At 35.3% G+C, this 21,326-nt stretch overlaps 1 protein-coding gene across 2 annotated transcripts in view; it reads left to right on the forward strand.

Moving 5' to 3' along the window:
• The window catches only part of DOP1A (DOP1 leucine zipper like protein A), a 106,415-nt gene that overhangs the window by 52,806 nt on the left and 32,283 nt on the right, over positions 1–21,326 (forward strand). The window contains exons 8-20 of one of the 2 annotated variants that reach the window (XM_025381660.1): positions 3,701–3,800; positions 4,574–4,683; positions 5,509–5,617; positions 6,761–6,881; positions 7,692–7,811; positions 9,745–9,859; positions 10,207–10,236; positions 10,539–10,772; positions 13,918–14,539; positions 15,158–15,432; positions 17,210–17,362; positions 19,226–19,326; positions 20,696–20,955. In XM_025381660.1, coding sequence (XP_025237445.1) covers positions 3,701–3,800; positions 4,574–4,683; positions 5,509–5,617; positions 6,761–6,881; positions 7,692–7,811; positions 9,745–9,859; positions 10,207–10,236; positions 10,539–10,772; positions 13,918–14,539; positions 15,158–15,432; positions 17,210–17,362; positions 19,226–19,326; positions 20,696–20,955 — 2,350 coding nt within the window. The remainder of the gene's footprint in view (positions 1–3,700; positions 3,801–4,573; positions 4,684–5,508; positions 5,618–6,760; positions 6,882–7,691; positions 7,812–9,744; positions 9,860–10,206; positions 10,237–10,538; positions 10,773–13,917; positions 14,540–15,157; positions 15,433–17,209; positions 17,363–19,225; positions 19,327–20,695; positions 20,956–21,326) is intronic. The other variant, XM_025381659.1, reaches the window with a different exon arrangement.

Below are 21,326 nucleotides of genomic sequence, written 5' to 3' on the forward strand. Positions count from 1 at the left end.
GAAAGCTCACCCAAATCTGTAGTACTTACACCTTTGAAATTATAATAGACTTTTTTTCATATTAGAAATAGATGGTGATATCAGTTGTAATCAAGAAGCAACTTCTTTTTTTAAATTTAGTTTTTAATGGACACGAATTGTATATATTTATCCTGTACAACATGATGTTTGACATATGTATACATTCTGGAATCTGTAAATTGAGCTAATTAACATTCATTACCTCACACACATTTTTACAGTGAGAACACTTAAAATGTACTCTGAGCAGTTTTTAAGAATACAATACATTGTGGCCAGGCGCCGTGGCTCACGCCTATAATCCCAGCACTTTGGGAGGCCGAGGTGGGTGGATCATGAGGTCAGGAGATCAGACCATCCTGGCTAACACGGTGAAACCTCATCTCTACTAAATATACAAAAACAAATTAGCCAGGCGTAGTGGCTGACGCCTGTAGTCCCAGCTACTCGGGATGCTGAGGCAGGAGAATGGCATGAACTTGGGAGGCAGAGCTTGCAGTGAGCCGAGAACGCCCCACTGCACTCCAGCCTGAGTGACAGAGCAAGACTCCGTCTCACAAAAAAAAAAAAAAAAAATACAATACATTGCTAACAACTATAGTTACCATGTTGTACCATAGATCTTTTTGAACTTATTTTTGCCATCTGAAATTTTTTATCCTTTGACTAACATCTTCTACTTCCTGCTTTCTTAAGAAGAGTAGTTTTTCTCCCAAAATAAGATGGGGAGACATTTGTACTTTTAAAGATTTTGTGACAATATAATCTTCATATCTTATGTTGGATAGATCAGAAGTTCTCAAATGCTTTAGTTGTAGAACCCCATTACACTCTTTAAAGGTACTGAAGGTCCTCAAAAATCTTTTGCTTGTATTGGTTAGCTTGTCTATTGTGATTTGTTCTTTTGGTTAAAGTATGTGAAGAAAATCTGATCTCACCTTGATATGTAGTTGGAAAATCGAGGAGTATTTCAGTAGCATTTTCTGTTAAAATTATTCTTTGATATTATACGAAAACTTTGAAGCTATAGATTTTAAAAATTAGTTACAATATTGTGTCTTAAACTATATCAATGAACTTTTCATATTCTATTCCATTAAAATCCACTGGTCTATCTTGTACTTTCAGTGGATCTTTCAGTCATATGTGCTTTTGTAACATCATGATTGGATATTAAGGAAATACTGGCTTATTGAATTATGCAGATTTTCCAAATGTTTTCACATTTTATTATACAAGATTAATCATGTTTATTACTATTGCCACTGATCTCATCAGTAAAGATTTTTAGATATTGGGAGAAACTTTTAATCCCAGTATTGAGAAGCTTTCAACCAATTCAAATCAAAACAATACAATTTCAGTCAGATGCAGTGGCTCACACCTGTAATCCTAGTGCTTTGGGAGGCCTAGGCAAGCAGATCACTTGAGGTCAGGAGTTCAAGACCAGCCTGGCCAACATGGTGAAACCCCATGCTCTAATAAAAATACAAAAATTAGCTAGGCATGGTGGCACATGCCTGTAACCCCAGCTACTTGGGAGGCTGAGGCAGGAGAATCGCTGGAACCTGGAAGGCAGAGGTTGCAGTGAGCCGAGATTGCGACACTGCACTCCTGCCTGGACTATAGAGCGAGACTCCATTTCAAAAAAAAAAAACCCCAAAAATACAGTTTCAGTCTAAATGCAAGTTTTCTATAATTCTGCTTTTCTCTTAGAAGCTCAACTTTTATTATTTGTCATGATTAATATTATTTTCCTTGCAATGACAGGCTCACTTTGAGAAAATGACTACAAAATGTCCAAGCCTGAATAATCATAGTTCGTATTAGTAATTCTTCAGGTAAAAATGGCATTCTTTGAAAAAACTGGCAGTTAAGCTCACAACTCAGTTATACGATTGCTTTTCCTTGAGACAACCATCATACTTCAGTATACATCAGAAGTACATTTAGTACTTTTTTTTTTTTTTGAGATGGAGTCTTGCTTTGTCACCCAGGCTGGAGTGCAATGACGCTATCTTAGCTCACTGCAACCTCCGCCTCCCAGGTTCAAGTGATTCTCCTGCCTTAGCCTCCTGAGTAGCTGGGACTACAGGTGCCAACCACCATGCCCAGCTAATTTTTTATAATTTTAATAGAGATGAGGTGCCACATTAGCCAGGATGGTCTCGATCTCCTGACCTTGTGATCCACCTGCCTTGGCCTCCAAAAGTGCTGGGATTACAGGTATGAGTCACTGTGCCCGGCCACATCAGAAATACTTTAAGTGTATCTTTCACTCTATTATACAGAATATTAAAAGACATGCACTCAAGGATTGATATTATTTTTTGATTTTACTACAAGTACATAGCAGTAAAAGTATAATGATTACAAGTATAGTGGGTGCTACTGCTATACTGCCTCTTTTCGTGCTAAGGTGCCAGCAGTTTTATCCACTATTGCATGATCAGGGCATATGTCAACAGAACAAAAAGCCCTATAACATCTTAGTATTGTTATGAATATGCATAGTTTTGTTATGAATATGAATAGCTAGTTTTTACTTTATGGACCCCCTGAAAAAGTCTTAGAGATACCTAGGGGTCTTGAACCATACTTTCAGAATTGTACAGATCAATAGAAGACATTTGTGTTCAAAGGCATGAACCTAATCTGTCAGTTGTTCATGATCTGTGTTCTGTATCATCTCAGTTATTTCTCTAAGGTTCCTTTAAAACAAATGAGCTGGGTGAATCCTTTCTAATTCTATCAAGAAGCATGGTAATAAGACAAAGTTCACTGGTCTGTGATTAAGGAGAAGTGAGTTCTCCATCTAGCTGGGTCACTAACCAAGCATTTGAATTTGGCTAAGCACTTATCCAAAACCTCAAGAACCTGTGAGCTTAGGTTCTTTACTTATAGAGTGGTTGTTAAACTAGTCAGTTTCCACATTATTGTCTAATTCTCAGATTCCAAGATTCTATTGTAGAGCAATTATCTGGCAGTATTCTTAAAATTAATAGCAAGTTAGTTGCTTTTCTTCTATTATGATTTTTATAAATTTACCTCTTTTAGCTAAAACCCAGATCTCCTTTAATCATTTTTTTAAACATTGAATTAAGGATATTGGGAAAAAAGAAAAAAATTATTTCTCTTAAAAGGATGTGGAACAAAATGAGAGAAAAATTAAGATTAAAGCTGGATGATTGGTAGAAAAGGGTTTATTATGTTGTTTTCTGTATTTTTCAATATGTTTAAAATACTGCAAGATAAAAATTTTTAAAAAGAATGGACGATTGAGTGGATGAAGATGGTGACCTTCTAAGGAGTTTATAGCCAGTTGACAGCATTATAAATGTGAAAGACTAATGGCATATGATTTTCTTGTGTCTGTTCCGTCTTGCTCCATTTTATTTGTTTTATGTCAGAATTTGCTTTTATTATATAGATAAAGAACTTCAAACTGGAAGTTAAAATAATTAAGTTATAATTTCAGTTATGCAGCTAAATAGCCACGTTATCTAACTTTCTTTCTGTGTCCTAATCTGTAAAATGGAAGTAATAATTCCTGTGTTTGAAATAATACATGAAAGTACTCCATACGCCCTAATGTTCTAAGCATATTTCAGGGCAAATTTAAAGAGGAAAAAAATATGTATTGTATATTGTTAAATACAACCATATTCCTAACTTCCAGGCCACTCGACCGGATATGATCAGGATCTTGTCAGCAGCCCTTCATGTAGTGCTAAGGAGGGATATGTCTCTGAATCGAAGACTTTATGCATGGCTTCTTGGTAGGTATTTGATGTCTACGGTCATAATTGGGGAAAAAATGGAGGGAGATTTGTCATGTATAAGTATTACCAAGTTGTATGTATTTCCTGAATTTAAAAACTAAAATTTCTTGTGTAAATGGACAATAAAAATATAAACAGTATTAGTTGTGTATTGTATGAAGAAATTTCAGCAGCTTTATAGTTGAAGAGGCTATTTGAATTCATAAAGTCATGTTCCCTTGTCCTTAACAAGATGTTTTTCCCCTTACAAATTGAGGTGGTTGTACTGTAAGTTAGTAGGCAAAGAAGGATGAGCTGATAATCAAAATGCTGGCATACTATCCAAAACTTTGAATTCATCAAAGGAATCAGGACTAGTACCATTGTCTTACACATCATACTAATGTCCCACTCAGGCAGTAATACATATGTACACTTTGGTTTTCCATGCTTTTTGTGTGTTTTGTCTGTCTTCACAACTCTTTACTGCCTAGAGTGAGGGGACATAATATAACTTATTGTGGATGTTCTGAGTATCCAGTTATTTCACTGTGAGTAAAATTGGCCAAAAAAAAAAAAAAAGGATTATTCTGGAAGAATACTATGATACTTACGTATTGAATTGGTTTCCCTTTATTAAACTATCTAAAATGATCTCTCTTGCTGACATTGAATGGGCTACTAATTGGTAAGTGTTTAGTGCTGTTTTGAGATTTTGCTGTTTTGGTATTTAGTGAACAACAGTTTTGAGAATTCCATTTTAAGTAATTTTGTGATTTGTTTCTGTGGAGGTTTTGATAACAACGGTGCTATCATAGGACCCAGAAGCACAAGACACAGTAATCCCGAAGAACATGCCACTTACTATTTCACTACCTTTTCAAAAGAATTATTGGTCCAGGTAATGAATACTTTCATTATTCTTTGGTCTCTTACTGACCACTACAGGTACTGAAAAAGTATAAGACAAGGTCTTGCCTTAATTGAATTCACAGTTGAAGGGATGGAGACAAGACCTACAAACTTCCCCAGAATTTTTATAACAAGCAAATGCCTGTAAAATAATAATCGTATGTTAGACTGCCACATAAGACAAAACACTTTTTTTCTCTTACTTTGTTGTTTTCATTGCTTTAGTAAAACATAGTTGCAGCTTCTCACCTTCTGCTCAATGAAAGTTGGAGCTTTTCCAAAAATGAGTCAGGACCTGTGCTATTTCCTGTGAAGCTCTGGAGAAGTTTATTTCATATTATTTTTAATTCAATTATGTTTATTTAAGATATTTGAAATAAACAGAAAAAAATACATGGTATCGGAAGCATTTTTAAAAGAGTGAGGTTATAAGAATATCGTTGTTAAGTCACTAACGGGAAAATAATTGTGTAATAGCAGAAACTGCCATGATAATGTGGCATAGTTCTGAGAAGGATGATCTTAAATAGAAATTCATCTGTAGGGAAAACACTCACCTCATGAATATATTTTTCTAAATTTTCTTTGATATTCCACTATGTCTAAAGAAAATTTAGACACTTTTTTCTCAAGATAGATAAATATATTTTTTTCCTAGCAGAGTAAGAAGGCCAGGGTTGGCGAAAGGCTTCAGAAAAGCAATAGTGGGTATAAATCTCCATTATATATGGTTACATTTAAAAGTACTTTTTCTTAAGGAAAAAATCTTTGAATATGTTTACTTAAATGACCAGTGTACTTTCCTTTTTTAAAGGCAATGGTGGGAATCTTACAAGTGAATGGATTTGGAGAAGAGAACACTCTAATGCAGGATCTAAAGCCTTTTCGCATTTTAATCAGTTTACTGGACAAACCTGAGCTAGGTAATATATACTGTCCTAGGGCATAAGGTCATGTGTGGTACCTTTGTGTGAATGAGAAAATAAAAAGAGTCATCAGGGAAATCGTTATATTTTGAGGTGGCCTTTAAATATAAGTTCTCAATTTCTGAAAGTTCACTCTACAAAGTTAAGATACAGGTATTCATCCAGCTGATACGTTATTACGTATCTGTCCTGTGGTATGTATGTAGCAGAAGAATCACTTTAAAGATGCTATCTAAGCTTCTCTTAATCCTGATTATATTATTGAAATTAAAACATTTATCCATCATGACCAATTTATAGTTCACAGAATCCAAGGACTTGATGAAAAATATTTGAGTTATATCCCTCAACTTTCTTCTCCACATTCCCTTTATTTTGCATGTTTTCTCTTTATTCATTGTATATTTCCTATATATTATGGCACTTGAGACAGAAATTAGGAAAAAACATAAATATTTGCAACAATAAAATGAAATCATAAAGTATGTAATATCTTCAAGTTATATACAGATGTTTTAGCAGGTGTCCTCTCACCATTTCTTAAAAATGAAAACTTTAAAATATAAGAATAACTTGAATTATATAAATGGTCTTGAGAGGTTTTTTTAGCTGTTATATGATAACAGATGAAGCTCAGGAATTTTTTAAGGAGGTGATATCTGTAATAGCAAGAAAATTTAGCCTTATGTATTTTAGTATTATTTAAATTAATAACACTAATTACAAGTAGCATTTGTTTAATACTTATTATATTCTAGAAACTATGCTAGCAATCTTACAAATATTTTTTCTAACCCTTAACAGTCCTGTAAATTTCGGTATTATCCTCATTCTAGATGAGGAAACTGAAGCTCAAAGAAGTTAAATAACTTGTCTAATGTAACAGAACTATTAAGTGGCAAAACCAGTTTCTCTGATTCTGTAATTTCTATTGTGTCAATCTGCACTTTAAATATTTGTTCAGTTATGTAATATCTTACATTACCTTCTCAAAGAAATGTGAATTTAGCTTAGCTTCTGAAGAAATACTATTTTAAAAATACTTGTTTTTAAAACATCGTTTAATTGGGCCAATTTTCAGATAAGCATGATTTTCTCATGCTGATTAATTACTGTCTTTAATTTGAATATTAATTTTAGGACCTGTAATTCTAGAAGATGTCCTGATTGAAGTGTTTAGAACATTATATTCTCAATGCAAAGCAGAGTTGGATCTTCAAACAGAACCACCCTTCAGCAAGGATCATGCTCAGTTAAGCAGGTAGATTATCAAAAAATTAAATTTGACATGAAGACATAATATGTATTCACCTAATATAAACTTGAAGTATAATAACTTGGGATCCTACTCTATGAAGTTTGTGTTCTAATAAGTAAAGCTGATTTAATACTAGTAAAGCTGATGTAATACTGACATACTAGTTGTATTGACAGTACCTTACTATATAAAGACAGTTGTTTTAATTGTTACAAAAGACAGGAGGAGAAAATAGCTAATCAGCTAAAGGGTTGCCACTTGAAATAACAAAGTTATTTTTCCCCGATGCAATTTCAGTAATAATGGCTATTAACAGCACTAGTTGGTTTTGTTGTTGTTTTTCAAACTAAGAATAATAATTTGATTGAAACTGGTCAAAATAAACTTTTCTTAAGAAAATCCTGAATAGCACAGGGAAGCAGACAAAATTCTTCACAATCAAGGCTGTGAAAATCAAATCACTACTCAGTTTGTATGTGCCAAGGGAAATAAAAGAATTTTGCCAAATTTACAGTCTTACACACTAAATAGTTCAAAAAGAAATTCTTGTTCTTTTGTCTTTTTTATTATGCAGAAGCTATGAAAGTCTAATTTCTGATCTTGATATTTGAGTGACAAAAATTCAAATTTGGAAAAATAACTGCACATAAAATAATAGAGTGGCAGTAGATAAAAATTATTTGTTGCAATCTTCTTACTAGCACATTTTCTAGCAACTACCTAGGAATGTGTACTGGCATTGCACTCAAATTTAAATTTGAAAAAATAAATGTTAATATTTTTTAGTTTTTGTTTTCTTTTCTCTTTTTTCAGTAAATTAAGAGAAAATAAGAAAACAGCAGAGTTGATTAAAACTGCTAACCTTCTGTTTAATTCCTTCGAACCTTATTATATGTGGGATTATGTTGCACGTTGGTTTGAAGAATGTTGTAGGTATGTTAAACTTTCATTCGTTTTAATTTAGTAACATCCAAAGCTAACCTTTGGGTATTTTTAAGTTATTAAATTTAATGAATGTTCTTTTATACATTCTATTACTAATAATTGTTAGTTACTTATTATTCATAATCTGACTCTACCTTGTCACATAGGATATAAAATCATTGATCATATTCTCTTAGAATTGGGAGTTTAGAGATCAGTTATTCATACACCAGAGTAGATTAAAAATTTTCCCTCTTCAGTCTATAGTAATGTAGTTTTTCATTATTGTAGAAAAGACAGCAAATTTTGGGCTGCTGCCTCAGCACACTTTTCCAAAAGGATTTCCATTTTGATTAACAAAAAACTTTTTGGCCTGACTTGTGTTTTTAGAAGCCATTAGAACTAATCCATACTGTCACTGGGCAGTGATAAAAGCCTTCTACCCCTTAGGAAATAAAGCAAAAAATATGGTCTGAAAACCCTTGGCTACTAGTGAATCTGAGTGGAATCTCTGGCTTCTAGACCAGATTCTCTCAACCAGATTAACCACTCAAGGCCCAGGAGCATGTAGTCAAAATGTAATTATAGTGAAACCCCGTCTCTACTAAAAAAATACAAAAAACTAGCCGGGCGAGGTGGCGGGCGCTTGTAGTCCCAGCTACTCGGGAGGCTGAGGCAGGAGAATGACGTAAACCCGGGAGGCGGAGCTTGCAGTGAGCTGAGATCCGGCCACTGTACTCCAGCCCGGGCGACAGAGTGAGACTCCATCTCCAAAAAAAAAAAAAAAAAAATGTAATTATATATGATCTGGGCATTAGAAGTCTTTTAATAAAAAAGGTTGTGTTGCTCCTATACATTAATCTCTTTAATGGTTTAGAAAGTTCTTGACTTATTCAGCAGAGGTTGAGCACCCAGTTAAAAAGCATCATGCTAGGCAGACAGACAGTCCCTGTCTTCAAAGATCTTGTGGTGGGAACAAATAAGACATGCATGTATATATTCCTAGTATTAAAAAATATAAATGTCTTAATAGATTAAAATGTAGGAATCGTATCTTTTTGTCACCTGACCCTACCCTGGGTTTTTACCTTCTACAAATTCACAAATGCACACATCCACACTTCTTCAGCCAACCTGGACTATTCTCTAAAAGTTAGCAGCATGTTAACTTTAATGCTGCTGAGACTTCACTTGTGCTATTCTTTCTAAAGTACTCTTTCCCCTTGCCCACCTGCTAAAATCCTATGTAGAGGTTACCCACCTTTCCTTCCTTCCCTCAATTCTCCCATCAGAATCGATGCCGCCAACACTGTCACATTGTTGCATTTATTTGTCTACATGCTTATATTCTTGCTGGTCAGGGACTATATTATATTCTTACTTTGTGTCTTCAGAGTGGAGGGCAATGTATGGTCATATAGGATTTCTATGATTTAATGTGAATGTTTGTTGGAGGAATGATCTCTGCTACTTGGATCAGAAGAGGCTTCCTGGAGGAGGTAACATTTGATCTCAGACTTTGAAGGACAGATGCATTCTGATCATGGGAAAAATGAGACTGGGGAGGGCAGTAGTACAGAAGGACAAATGAGCCTATTTTAAGACCCAAGGTTAGAAATCAAGTAGCAATTAATCAGTGTTAACTAGGAGGTGTTACCTGTACAGGAAGCAATGGGAAATAAGTCCGAGAAAGTGAGATCCATTCAGAACACTTCGAAGTGCAGGATAGGAGTTGTAGGGAGAGGTTCAGCCTAGGTATCTTGCTTTGGGAATTTTCCACGAAGAGGTACAGTGTCCTGGGGGAAATAGAATTTGTCATCACAAAAACATTACTGTGTGTGACCCAGTATTGACTTGGCCTTCATTAGAAGGATGATGATGCTGTCACAGGTATTCACATCACTTGACAGTATACTTGATAAAGTAAATTTCATCCTTTTAGGAGGACACTGCATGCCAGACTTCAGATTGGACCTGGAGATAGTAATGACTCATCTGAATTACAGCTGACCAATTTCTGCTTACTGGTGGATTTTTTATTGGACATAGTTTCTTTGGTAAGACCACCTTGGTAAGAAAATATCAAGGACATCTAATAACATAGTTCAAATATTTCATGTTGTAGGCAAGCCTTCAGATACATTTCATCTTTAAAATTAAATTGATTTTTTTCCTCTTTGGTAAGCTTTTTTTCATAAAATCTTTCAAGTGTTTTCTCCTTTGACATATACATATAAAAAATACATGGGGTAAACTTCATAATTGCATGTTATAAAATCGTAACTGTTTAGTGTGTAGTGGTCTAATGCTGCATTTATATTAATATTATTTCTATTAAATGAAGACTTGGAAATCTTTTCCCTTCTGTTTTCTCTCCTCACTTCTTTGCTTTCTCATTTTGAAGCCTACTAGAAGTATGAGGGTGCTGTGTCAGGTATGACATTCAGCCTGTTTTGTTTTTAAATAATTCTATTTACTTTTGTTATATTATAATTTTAGTAATATAGCAGATAAAACTGGGGTTATTTTATAATACATGCTTTGAAGTATTTAAATTGAGAATTTGGGAATAGAAATTTTATAAGGCATCAGTAATAAAATACACAGTGTTAACAGCATGATGCATATAAAACATTACAGATGAGTAAAATTATTGCCTATTTATATATAGATTAAAAAATGTAACTTTTGGGTTCCACATTGTTTAAACTTTTTTCATTTCACTTTTGTTTTCAGGAGACTTATATTGAAATCCAGACAGAACACTTGCCCCAGTTGCTGCTCAGAATGATTTCTGCCTTGACAAGCCATCTCCAGACATTGCACTTGTCTGAACTCACATATTCTCTCAGACTTTGCTCAAAGATCCTTAGCAAGGTTCAGCCTCCACTGTTATCTGCTAGCACTGGAGGTGTTTTGCAGTTTCCAAGTGGGCAGAACAATTCAGTCAAAGAATGGGAAGACAAAAAGGTAATTTTAACTATTATTTTTGGTATTAGACCATTTACATTTCTTCAAAGCAGAAGTTACTTAGTAAAATCACTTATACGTAAGCATTGAAATAATAGTGAGTCTTTCCTAGATCCAAATGCAATGTTAGTAGGCTTTTGTAGGCTTTTGCTTATAGGGCAGTTTAATTATCTATATCAGTACTTTTCCAGTAGAAGTTATCATGTGAATGGCATATGTAATTCAAAATTTTCTAGTACCCACATTGAAGTAAAACGCAGGTAAAGTTAATTTTAATTCTAGTTTATTCAGACAATTGTAGCCAATATATTATCATTTCAATGTAATCTATATAAAATTGATGTCATATAAATAAGTGAGGTAGCTTACATTCTTTTTTGTACTGTCTTCAAGATCTAGTGTGCATTTTACACTTACAGCACATCTTTGTGCTGATTGGTTTGTGAGTACACAAAAGAGGCTAAAACAAAGGCACCACTCAAAGGTGAGCACAACAGTATAAATAACCAATTAGGGAACGGTAGGTATATGTAAAATAGGTGAAGAGTGGGGATCAATCAGAGGGAAGTGTGCCAAATGGGAAGAGAGGGTCTCAATCTGGTCTGTGGATTTATGCAGGACTTGTAGCTAGGCTTTAAACTGTCTTTGGCTTGAATGTGGGGTTTCACCGGGGACCCGTCGCTGGCTGCCTAGGATTTGTCTGTCTCCTGCTGCTATCACTGTGCTAGTTGCTGGCTATCCAGTGGTGAGCGAGACATAGTCTCTCCCCTTCTCTGTCCTTTCTTTCTAATTGGGAGAAATATTATACAAGTAAGTGCACATTTAATTACAGTTGTGATAAATGTACAAAGGAAAATAATCAAGTGGTAGGAATATGGAAAATGGGGTGACCTGACCTACGCTGGGGCCAAAGAATGCTTTCTTGAGGAAGGTGTGTTTGAGTGAAGCCCTAGAGGAACTGGTGTGGTGAGGGAGGTAAAAAGAGAGCACCTGACAGAGGAAGAAGTATAACAGCCCAACAAGTTCACCTTGCCTGCTGCCTAGACAGCCAATTTATCAAGACAGAGGAATTGCAATGGAGAAACAGTAATTTATGCACAGCCGGCTATGTAGGAGACTGAAGTTTTATTATTGCCCAAATCAGTCTACCCGAAAACTTGAGGATCATAGTCTTTAAGGATAATTTGGTGGGTAGGGGGCCAGTGAATTGGGAGTGCTGATTAGTTGGCTTGGGGATGAAATCATAGGGAGTAGAAGCTTTTTTTATGTTGAATCAGTTCCTGGGTGGGGGCCACAGAACTGGTTGGCAGGTCCAGGTGAGGCCATTCAGTTGTTAGAAATGCAAAAACCTGAAAAGACATCAAAAGGCTGATCTTAGGTTCACATAGTGATGTTACCTACAAGAGTAATTGGGGAAGTTGAAAATCTTATGACCTCTGGAATAATGGCTGGTAATATTTAGAATTCCAGCTCCTCTCATTCTAACCTGGTAGCTGGTGGTCTTTCATTTGTTTTACAAGAACAGTTTAGCTTTAAACTACAAACTAAATTCTTTCCCAAGGCTAGTTCAGCCTATACCCAGGAATGAACAAGGACAGTTGAGAGGACAGAAGCAAGATGAGGTCAATTAGGTTTGATATCGTTCACTGTCATAATTTTCTCAGCTATGATTTTGCAAAGGCTCTTAGGCAGAGACAAGCACCAAGCAGACAAGAGATGCAGCTGTAAGATAGGCAGAGGCCAGGTCTTAGAGGGCCTTGAGCTGTTCTAGGGCTTTTGTTGTTTAGGAGCACCAGGAAGGCCCTGAGGGGAAAAGGCAAATGGCATAATTACTTTTGTGTATTAGAAAAGTTACTCTGGCTGCAGTGTGAAATGTAGATGAGAAACAAAAACAGATGTGGGAAGACCTATAGTAGCGCAGGTGAGAGGTGGTGATAACTTGTGCCAATAAGATACGAGGAGTAAAGATAGAAATGGATGGATTAGCAATATATTTAGGAGGAAAAATGGACTTAGCAATAGATTGATAAGGGTAATGATTGCTAACCATGAGTGTTTACTAGGTGCTAGGCATTTTGCCATGTGCTTTATATATACCGTTATGTAATCCTCATAGTAATTGTAAAATGTAGGAATTACTGTCCCTCAATTATACACATTAGGAAATGGTGGTTTGGAGAAGTTAAATAACTTGCCAGGTATCACATAACTAGTGAATGGCAGAGCCCTAGTTGACTCAAGGCCTGCACCCTTAATGCCTCTACTGATATGAAAGTGGGGAGGGGAGGAGGGGTGAAGAAGGTACAAAAAATGATCCCTAGGTTTCTGTCTTCCTGACTCAAGGAAAAGTTTCATTCACTGAGGCAAGGAACATTAGGTGAAGCCCAGCTTTGGGCAACAGAGCATTTAGTTCATGATGCTATTATATTCTGACTCAGTCACCCAAGGAATTCTTACATATAACTTTTACTTAAATTAAGCCAGAAAATATCCTTGATATTTATACTTACTCTATCCTATTGTAGGGAGTAAAAGGCTAATACCCTCCAGTTCTACTCCAGGAACCGGTTCATTTGTTGTTTATTGTAATTTAATTGTCTCTCATCTTCCCCTCTAGATTATAAAATATTCCTTTTATTTCTACTACCTAATACAGTGTCTGGCACCATGATAGGAATTCGATAACTATTCACTGAAAGACAAATATTTAATTAGCACTTTACACATTTCAATAAAAATTTCACATTCATGTGGCCCTGAACAGATGAGCTATTAGATTTTATTTGTAGTTATTAAAATGTCATTTTTTAACCTTACATATCTCATTCTTGGCATTTTTTAGACATTAGGAAAGTGATTTCATGAAGTAGGTGAAATAACCATTTGAAAACAAGGATATAGATCCTAGAGACTTTTATATATGTATTTTTGTCCTCAAGAATCTAACCTTATGTATGCTGTGTGTATAGTGCATAATAAATACTTGGAGAATGAATAAATCGGTGTAGGGGCTGCTGTAAGAGTCAACAGAATGGGTAGATTAAATTGTGAATAGTCTAAAACATCTCTCAAAAGTGGTCATTTCTAATTCCTAATATGTACACTTTGCTACTCAGCCTTTTGCTTTCTTAAAAATCTCTAACAGATATCATCAGTTTCTCATGAAAATCCTACTGAAGTGTTTGAAGACGGAGAAAATCCACCAAGTAGTCGATCATCAGAGAGTGGATTCACTGAGTTTATACAATATCAAGCAGACCGAACTGATGATATTGACAGAGAACTGAGTGAGGGCCAGGGGGCAGCTACCATCCCAATTGGTAGCACATCCTCTGAAACAGAAACAGCATCCACTGTGGGATCTGAAGAAACCATCATCCAGACCCCTTCCGTAGTCACTCAGGGGACAGCAACCCGAAGTGGGAAGACAGCCCAAAAGACTGCAATGCAGTGCTGCTTGGAGTATGTCCAACAGTTTCTTACCAGACTTATCAACCTCTACATCATTCAGAATAACTCTCTTTCTCAGGCTTTGACTACAGAACATCAGGGGGATCTTGGTCGAGAACAAGGAGAGACTTCAAAATGGGACAGAAATTCACAAGGAGATGTAAAAGAGAGAAGCATAAGTAAACAAAAAACTTCTAAAGAATACCTTTCTGCCTTCCTTGCTGCCTGTCAGCTCTTCCTAGAGTGCTCAAGTTTCCCAGTTTACATCGCTGAGGGGAACCATACATCAGAGTTACGTTCTGAAAAACTGGAGACTGGTAAGGTCATCTCAGTTTTGCTTATATTTCAGTATTTTCTGTAGTATGTTTTTTCTTTTTAAAAGAGGCATTCATTAAAACGGATTTTTTTAGCCAGTTACTTTTTTTTAATGTTTTAATTTGCAAGTTTTTTTTAAAATGGAATACTGTCGCTATGGGGAGATTGATATATTGGAAGATTTTGTGATTTTGATGTCGTTCACAGTTTGCTTGCAGGTAAGTTGGAGCTGAAATGGAAATCTCTGGAGAAAAATAGTGTAGCAGTAGATCTGCTGATTTTCTTTGTTATGACCAGTAACATGTTTACTTTTATTTTGATTTTTATATATACACACACAGTGCAGTGAATACTATATAATGCTTATTGATCAATATACTGGTTTTTGGGACGGGATAATGGATTGTATGACTTGGCATAAGAAAAATATATATTGAAGAAAAGTATAATAAATTATGGTTGCTACTTTATTAAAGCTCTAGACTAGGTGAGAAACCATGGTTTTGTTAACAGATCAAGGCCTTAAAAGTATTTAGTGGCTTTATTTTTTGAAATTAACTTAGAGTGTGTGTGAAATGTTTAGTATAATGAACTCTGATTGCTACCATCTTTTGTTTCAGACTGTGAGCATGTGCAGCCTCCACAGTGGCTCCAGACTCTGATGAATGCTTGCAGCCAAGCAAGTGATTTCAGTGTTCAGAGTGTTGCTATTTCACTAGTCATGGACCTGGTGGGACTGACACAGTCTGTGGCCATGGTCACTGGGGAAAACATCAACAGTGTAGAGCCTGCACAACCCTTAAGTCCAAACCAGGGAAGAGTCGCTGTGGTTATTAGACCTCCCCTCACTCAGGGCAATCTGAGGTACATAGCTGAGAAGACTGAATTTTTCAAGGTAAATTCTAAGAAATGCATACATGATGATGATCATTACAGCCATGTATGATACTTGACCTAGTTTGCTTTAAGGATTATTTTTAAAATGATAATAAAGCTTCATTAAACACCTCTTAATATGTCTTGCCATATAGAAAATGATGCCACAGCTGATAGACATACTGCTCTCCCCATCTTATTCCCAATTTTGTGAGTGGGGAGAAAAATAAGAATATAATATTAGGATAAAGAGAAGTATTAGGGCACTGAAGCCATGTAGGAAACAATTTCAGCTAAAAAGAGGAGAACAGTAGAACTTACTTTCAGATTAAGTGGTTGTGACACTTTTGCTTTTTTTTTTTTTTTTTTTGAGACAGTCTCGCTCTGTCGTCCAGGCCGGAGTGCAGTGGCACGATCTTGGCTCACTGCAACTTCTGCCTCCTTGGCTCAAGCAATTCTCCTGCCTCAGCCTCCCTAGTAGCTGGGATTACAGGCGTGTGCCACCATGCCCAGCTAATTTTTGTGTTTTTAGTAGAAACGAGGTTTCACCATGTTGGCCAGGCTGGTCTCAAACTCCTGACCTCAGTAATCCGCCCGCCTCAGCCTCCCAAAGTGCTGGGATTACAGGCGTGAGCAGCACTTTTGCTTTTCATGCAGTAAAACCTTAGCACTCCAAAACTCTCATGAAAAGTTTTTCTGACTCGTCATATTGTCTCATTATCATCTGTGGTGTATAAAGTCACTCAGAAAAAAATTCGGAAAACTCAGTCTTTGATTTCTACCCCAATGGTATAAATATTATCCTCTATATCAAACATCAAGTAGATTTGGATTGTATACATCTTAAGCAGGTAGATTCTTTATACTGTACGTTTAAAAAAAAGTTTTAAAATGTGATTTCAAGTCATTGTGCCCCTTCAGATATTTCCTCCTGCTAGATTAGAGTTGGATTTTATAATATTGTGGTAGTGAATCCTGAAGATTATTGCATTATTATTATTACTAATTGCATTATTATTAATGCTGTTACAGATCAAGTGCTGCGTTAACATACGTAGCTCTGAAATACCTATTATCTATTTTATAGATTTTAAGTAGTTTGGATATTTCAACTATGAATTATTTTTCACTCTGTAATATACAACCATGAATATTAAATTGCATTCAATGTGGGATTTGTATCTTATTAAGGATAGTTTATTCTAGCATCACTTTACTAACACCGCTAAATAATGAAATGGGGTCTTACCTGGGCCCTGCAGAAAACATTCACATGTCTGATTTTTTTTTCGAGATATAGTCTCGCTCTGTTGCGCAATCTCTGCTAACTGCAACTTGCGCCTTTCGAGTTCAATTAATTCTCCTGTCTCAGCCTCCCGAGTAGCTGGGATTACAGGTGCATGCCACCATGCCCGGCTAACTTTTTGTATTTTTAGTAGAGACAAGATTTCGCCGTGTTGCCCAGGCTGGTCTCAAACTCGTGACCTCAGGTGATCCTCCTGCTTCGGCCTCCCAAGATGCTGGGATTACAGGCATGAGCCACCATGTCCAGACAACATGCCTGATGTCTAAAAACAAATATCATTACAGGACTATCATAAAAGGTTCCAAGGCCTTGGGTGATCAGCAAGTAGGTACATGGAAGACTGCACTTAGTAACCTCATCCCCATAGAATAGAATATTAAAAACCTTTCAGATCTGACAGCAGACATTCATTTATACCTAATAAGAAATATTTGTTAAATAAATTTTCATGTATGGTATTGTGACTGTCACTTTTACATCTTTTTTATAGCATGTAGCTTTAACATTGTGGGACCAGTTGGGAGATGGGACACCTCAGCATCACCAGAAGAGTGTGGAACTATTTTATCAATTACATAACTTAGTTCCTTCTTCTAGCATCTGTGAGGATGTTATAAGTCAGCAGTTAACCCATAAAGATAAGGTAAATCCTCTTCTTATCTTGTGCACACCGCCCCCCGCCCCCCGCCCCCCGCGACACACACATACACACACACACACTATACTAAAAAGTAAGTTAAGAAAACTTTAGGGAAATTATTGCAGTTAACATAGGAGTAAGAGAAAATAGCTTTGTTCACAGTGATCTTAATATCTTTAAAATAAATGTATTCAACTCTTTCTAGAGGAAAGTTGTTTACAAAAGCATCAGTAATATGAAAAGTAAAACAAAAATCAAATGCTGGATTTATTTATTTGTTCAGGACACAGTTATGGGAAATGATGTTTAGTATTGGTGGTCTCAGTTCTTGGATCATTTAAAGAGGAACCAGTGGCCTCAGTTATGGAACTTATGGATTTATTAACTAATATATATGAAATGAAATAATGTATAAATTATATTTATAAGCTATAGAATACTAATACGTGAGATTATATTATTTGCATTATTATACTACATATCCAAAATAAGAATTTTGTATTCTAATATATATGAAGTGTGATATATAATTCAGTTAGCCTGAGAAGAAGCTGGAATAATCATTTTGACTAACCTCATCAGGGTAATTTAATGACGTTTGTGGTCTTCCTGTGCTGCTCTGTAATATAAATAGAAGATTTGATTGAAGACCTTTTAGAAGTATATTGTCCTATTTTTAAAAAACTCAAAATGCTAGTGTGTTTGAGTGGGTCATATTCAAAAAAGGAATTGTGTTAAATAAACATTTGGCAGAGGAGAAAGTGCTATATGAAGGAGTAAATGAAAGGAATGAAAAGTTTATTCCAAGAAAAATGTTAAAAATCTATTTCTGCTATAACACATTTTTTTTCAAAATTATTCAGAAATAGGGAAGCACTGTATTCTAACAATTTAAGTTTTACATTAAATATAAATCTAGGACAAATTATATGCCTATTTTCACTTGGGTAGCATTTCATTTTTAAAGAAATACTCCCAGGTTCTAAATAAATATGTACATCCATGAAAAAAATTAAAATATATTTTACTGCTTAATTTTTACATTTCTGTTGGTTGATACAAATGCAGGCTTCGTAAGAAAAGCCTGTATTAAGCTCACAGAAAAAACAAGCATGCCTCCCAACTATCACAAGCAATTTAGGAAGTTGCAGTCTGGTTTCTTGGGGCTTTTGCTTAAAGGATCCATAAATGCTAAAGAAAGACTTCAAAAGTTTTGATAATGTGACAATTTCTACTTGATTTATATTAATACATATTTATTATCTAATACCAAGTGTGCTTGCTGTTCTAAATAATTTATTTTTACATTGTTTTACCCATTATTAATCTTTTTCCAAATAATCTCAAAAGTAGTTTGATATTTTTATTGTAGAAATAATATTTAAGTGTTTAAATTTTTGAGTCAAACCAGCTTATAAGTGATGAAAAACTCATTTGGGTTTAATGTATCATTTCTGGGACAAAAAATATATAGTGCAATGAAATCAATTTTGACAACTAAATGTTTATATTAAAATGAAGGAGGAAGTGCCTTCTGGACTCCAGATGTATGTACATTAGTAACTTTTTTCTTCTGTTATACAATAATCTAGTAAGCTCATTACTTAAAGTCTAAACTCAGGAATAATTATTTACGAGACAGGATGAGATGATAACCTTTAAGTTTAATATTTCTGTACATATTTACATATTTTCTGTGTTTCTGCTTCCATAAAGAATAGAAATAAAGTTTATTGCAATGTGTGTTTGAATATTGTGGACGTTGAACGTAATACAGTACTCCTAAATAGTACTCTGATTTTACTAAAATCACTTAGTATCTTCAAGAGAGAAGAACATAATTTAAGCTCCCATGTTTCTCCTCAGAAAATAAGGATGGAAGCACATGCCAAGTTTGCAGTTCTTTGGCATCTAACGAGAGATCTCCATATAAATAAATCTTCATCTTTTGTACGTTCTTTTGACAGGTCAGTTACATTTTATATTAAGATTTCACAGTAAGATAGCTTAATGTTGCCTCTTTCCTTGAGTCTACTGTCTAGCTTGGCAAGTGTAGGAGATAGCAATTTATAAATTTTATAAAGAGAATTTATTATTTTGAAAACCATAAACTGTATTAAAATGCATGGCATTTTTACTCATCCACCAGATATTTACTTTCTGGTTTTGGAGTACCTGGTTTCCCTTCCCTTCCTTGGACAACTATTTATCACATTCCTACGAGGTGTCAGGCACCATTCTAGGTGCATTACTTAGAATGATAATGCTAGTGATAAAGCAATGGATACAGCTTTCTTGAGTCTATATTCACATTTAGTGAAACTGCATATAAATAGTAGATTATGTGTTTCTCAAGCAATTATTTTCAATCTTCTGCCTAAACTAGATTTGTTAAAATCTATAGCCGAAAACACTAACAAATTATTTCCATGAATCCAGAGAACTTGTAGCTGCCTGAGAGTGGTTTTGGTTTTTGTCTGGACTACATAGGTGACTTCAGATATCAGATCTGCATTAAATTCCAAGGAGCTGCCATTTTTAGGTGGATTCACATATTGTCATAAGGTAGTCTCACCAGCCGGTCTCATAGTGGTGGCCATGAATCTGTGTTCAAGCTCAGCTCAGGATCAGAATTGTCCTCTACTGAACGTTATTTCAGCTGGTGCTTTTCAACCAGCATTACCATTTTTAAGTGATCTGATACTGAACCATATATTGAACCCCTACAGTGTATTGAATATATTGAACCTTTACTTTATAAATAATCATCTCTTATTTGACAACTATCTTTCCTAATTTTACAAGTGAGGGAACAGAGGTCAGGAAAAGTTGTTACTTGCCCAACAACACACAAAAGATTTGAATCTTGGGTTTTTCTGATTCCAAAGCACACTTTCATACCATTCACAGATTTTTCCTTGAATTAAGCACATAGCTTTGACTCAGGGATAGTGTGAGCAGAGGAACATGGATCAACATGGAGTAATGCTGACTTGCCAAAGGCTCAGTGCTTGATAATATGAACAGGAAAATGTTCCTAAAACAAGACTAATCATATTTTTTTTCAATTCTTCAGTATTAATCTTAGTAATGTATGCTTGTGAAATTTCAAAGCATAAGTATATTTTTAGAAGGGCAAAAGTTTTTTTCCTTTCTTATGCCTACTGAGACTATTGGGATTAAGATTATTAAAATGCTATGATCAAAATTTATCCTGAAGTATGACTACTTCAAAATAGTTAATTCAAAGTAAGAAACCCAATTTATTGATTTTATAAAAGAGTGTGACAAGGTAGATGTTTGGTTCTTTATTTTAATTATTTGTGTTTATTTTAGGTCACTGTTCATCATGTTAGATAGCCTTAACAGTCTCGATGGTTCTACTAGCTCTGTGGGACAAGCCTGGCTGAACCAAGTCCTACAAAGACATGATATTGCACGAGTTTTGGAACCATTGTTATTGCTCCTGCTTCATCCAAAAACTCAGAGGGTTTCAGTACAGCGTGTACAAGCAGAACGTTATTGGAATAAGGCTCCCTGTTATCCAGGAGAGGACAATGACAAGCATTTCATGCAAAATTTTGCCTGCAGCAATGGTGAATATCACATAGAAGTAGACAGCTTTATTTAGAATTATCAAAATAAAGTGATAAGTGAATATAACAGTAATTGGTGGAAGAAGTGCATGTGAGATTTTCTCCATGGGCTTATTTTCTCCCCTCCTCATGCACTAGCAATGCTGTGTGGACCATGTCAGAATGTACTGTGTCAATGACCATCGTAGAGGATATGGGTCTCTCAGTTGACTTTTTCAGGGCAGGAATCAGGCACAGCTCTGGTTAGAGACATTCTTCAGTTTTGATGGAAATATCTTTAGAGCTTAGTTAGCAATTCTGGTCCTACAGGCTCTGTAGATACTTCAATGGGAATTTATAGTAAACCTGTAATACACATTCTGTATTTCATG

This window comes from Theropithecus gelada, chromosome 4 (assembly GCF_003255815.1).
Source record: "Theropithecus gelada isolate Dixy chromosome 4, Tgel_1.0, whole genome shotgun sequence".
Taxonomy (NCBI): domain Eukaryota; kingdom Metazoa; phylum Chordata; class Mammalia; order Primates; family Cercopithecidae; genus Theropithecus; species Theropithecus gelada.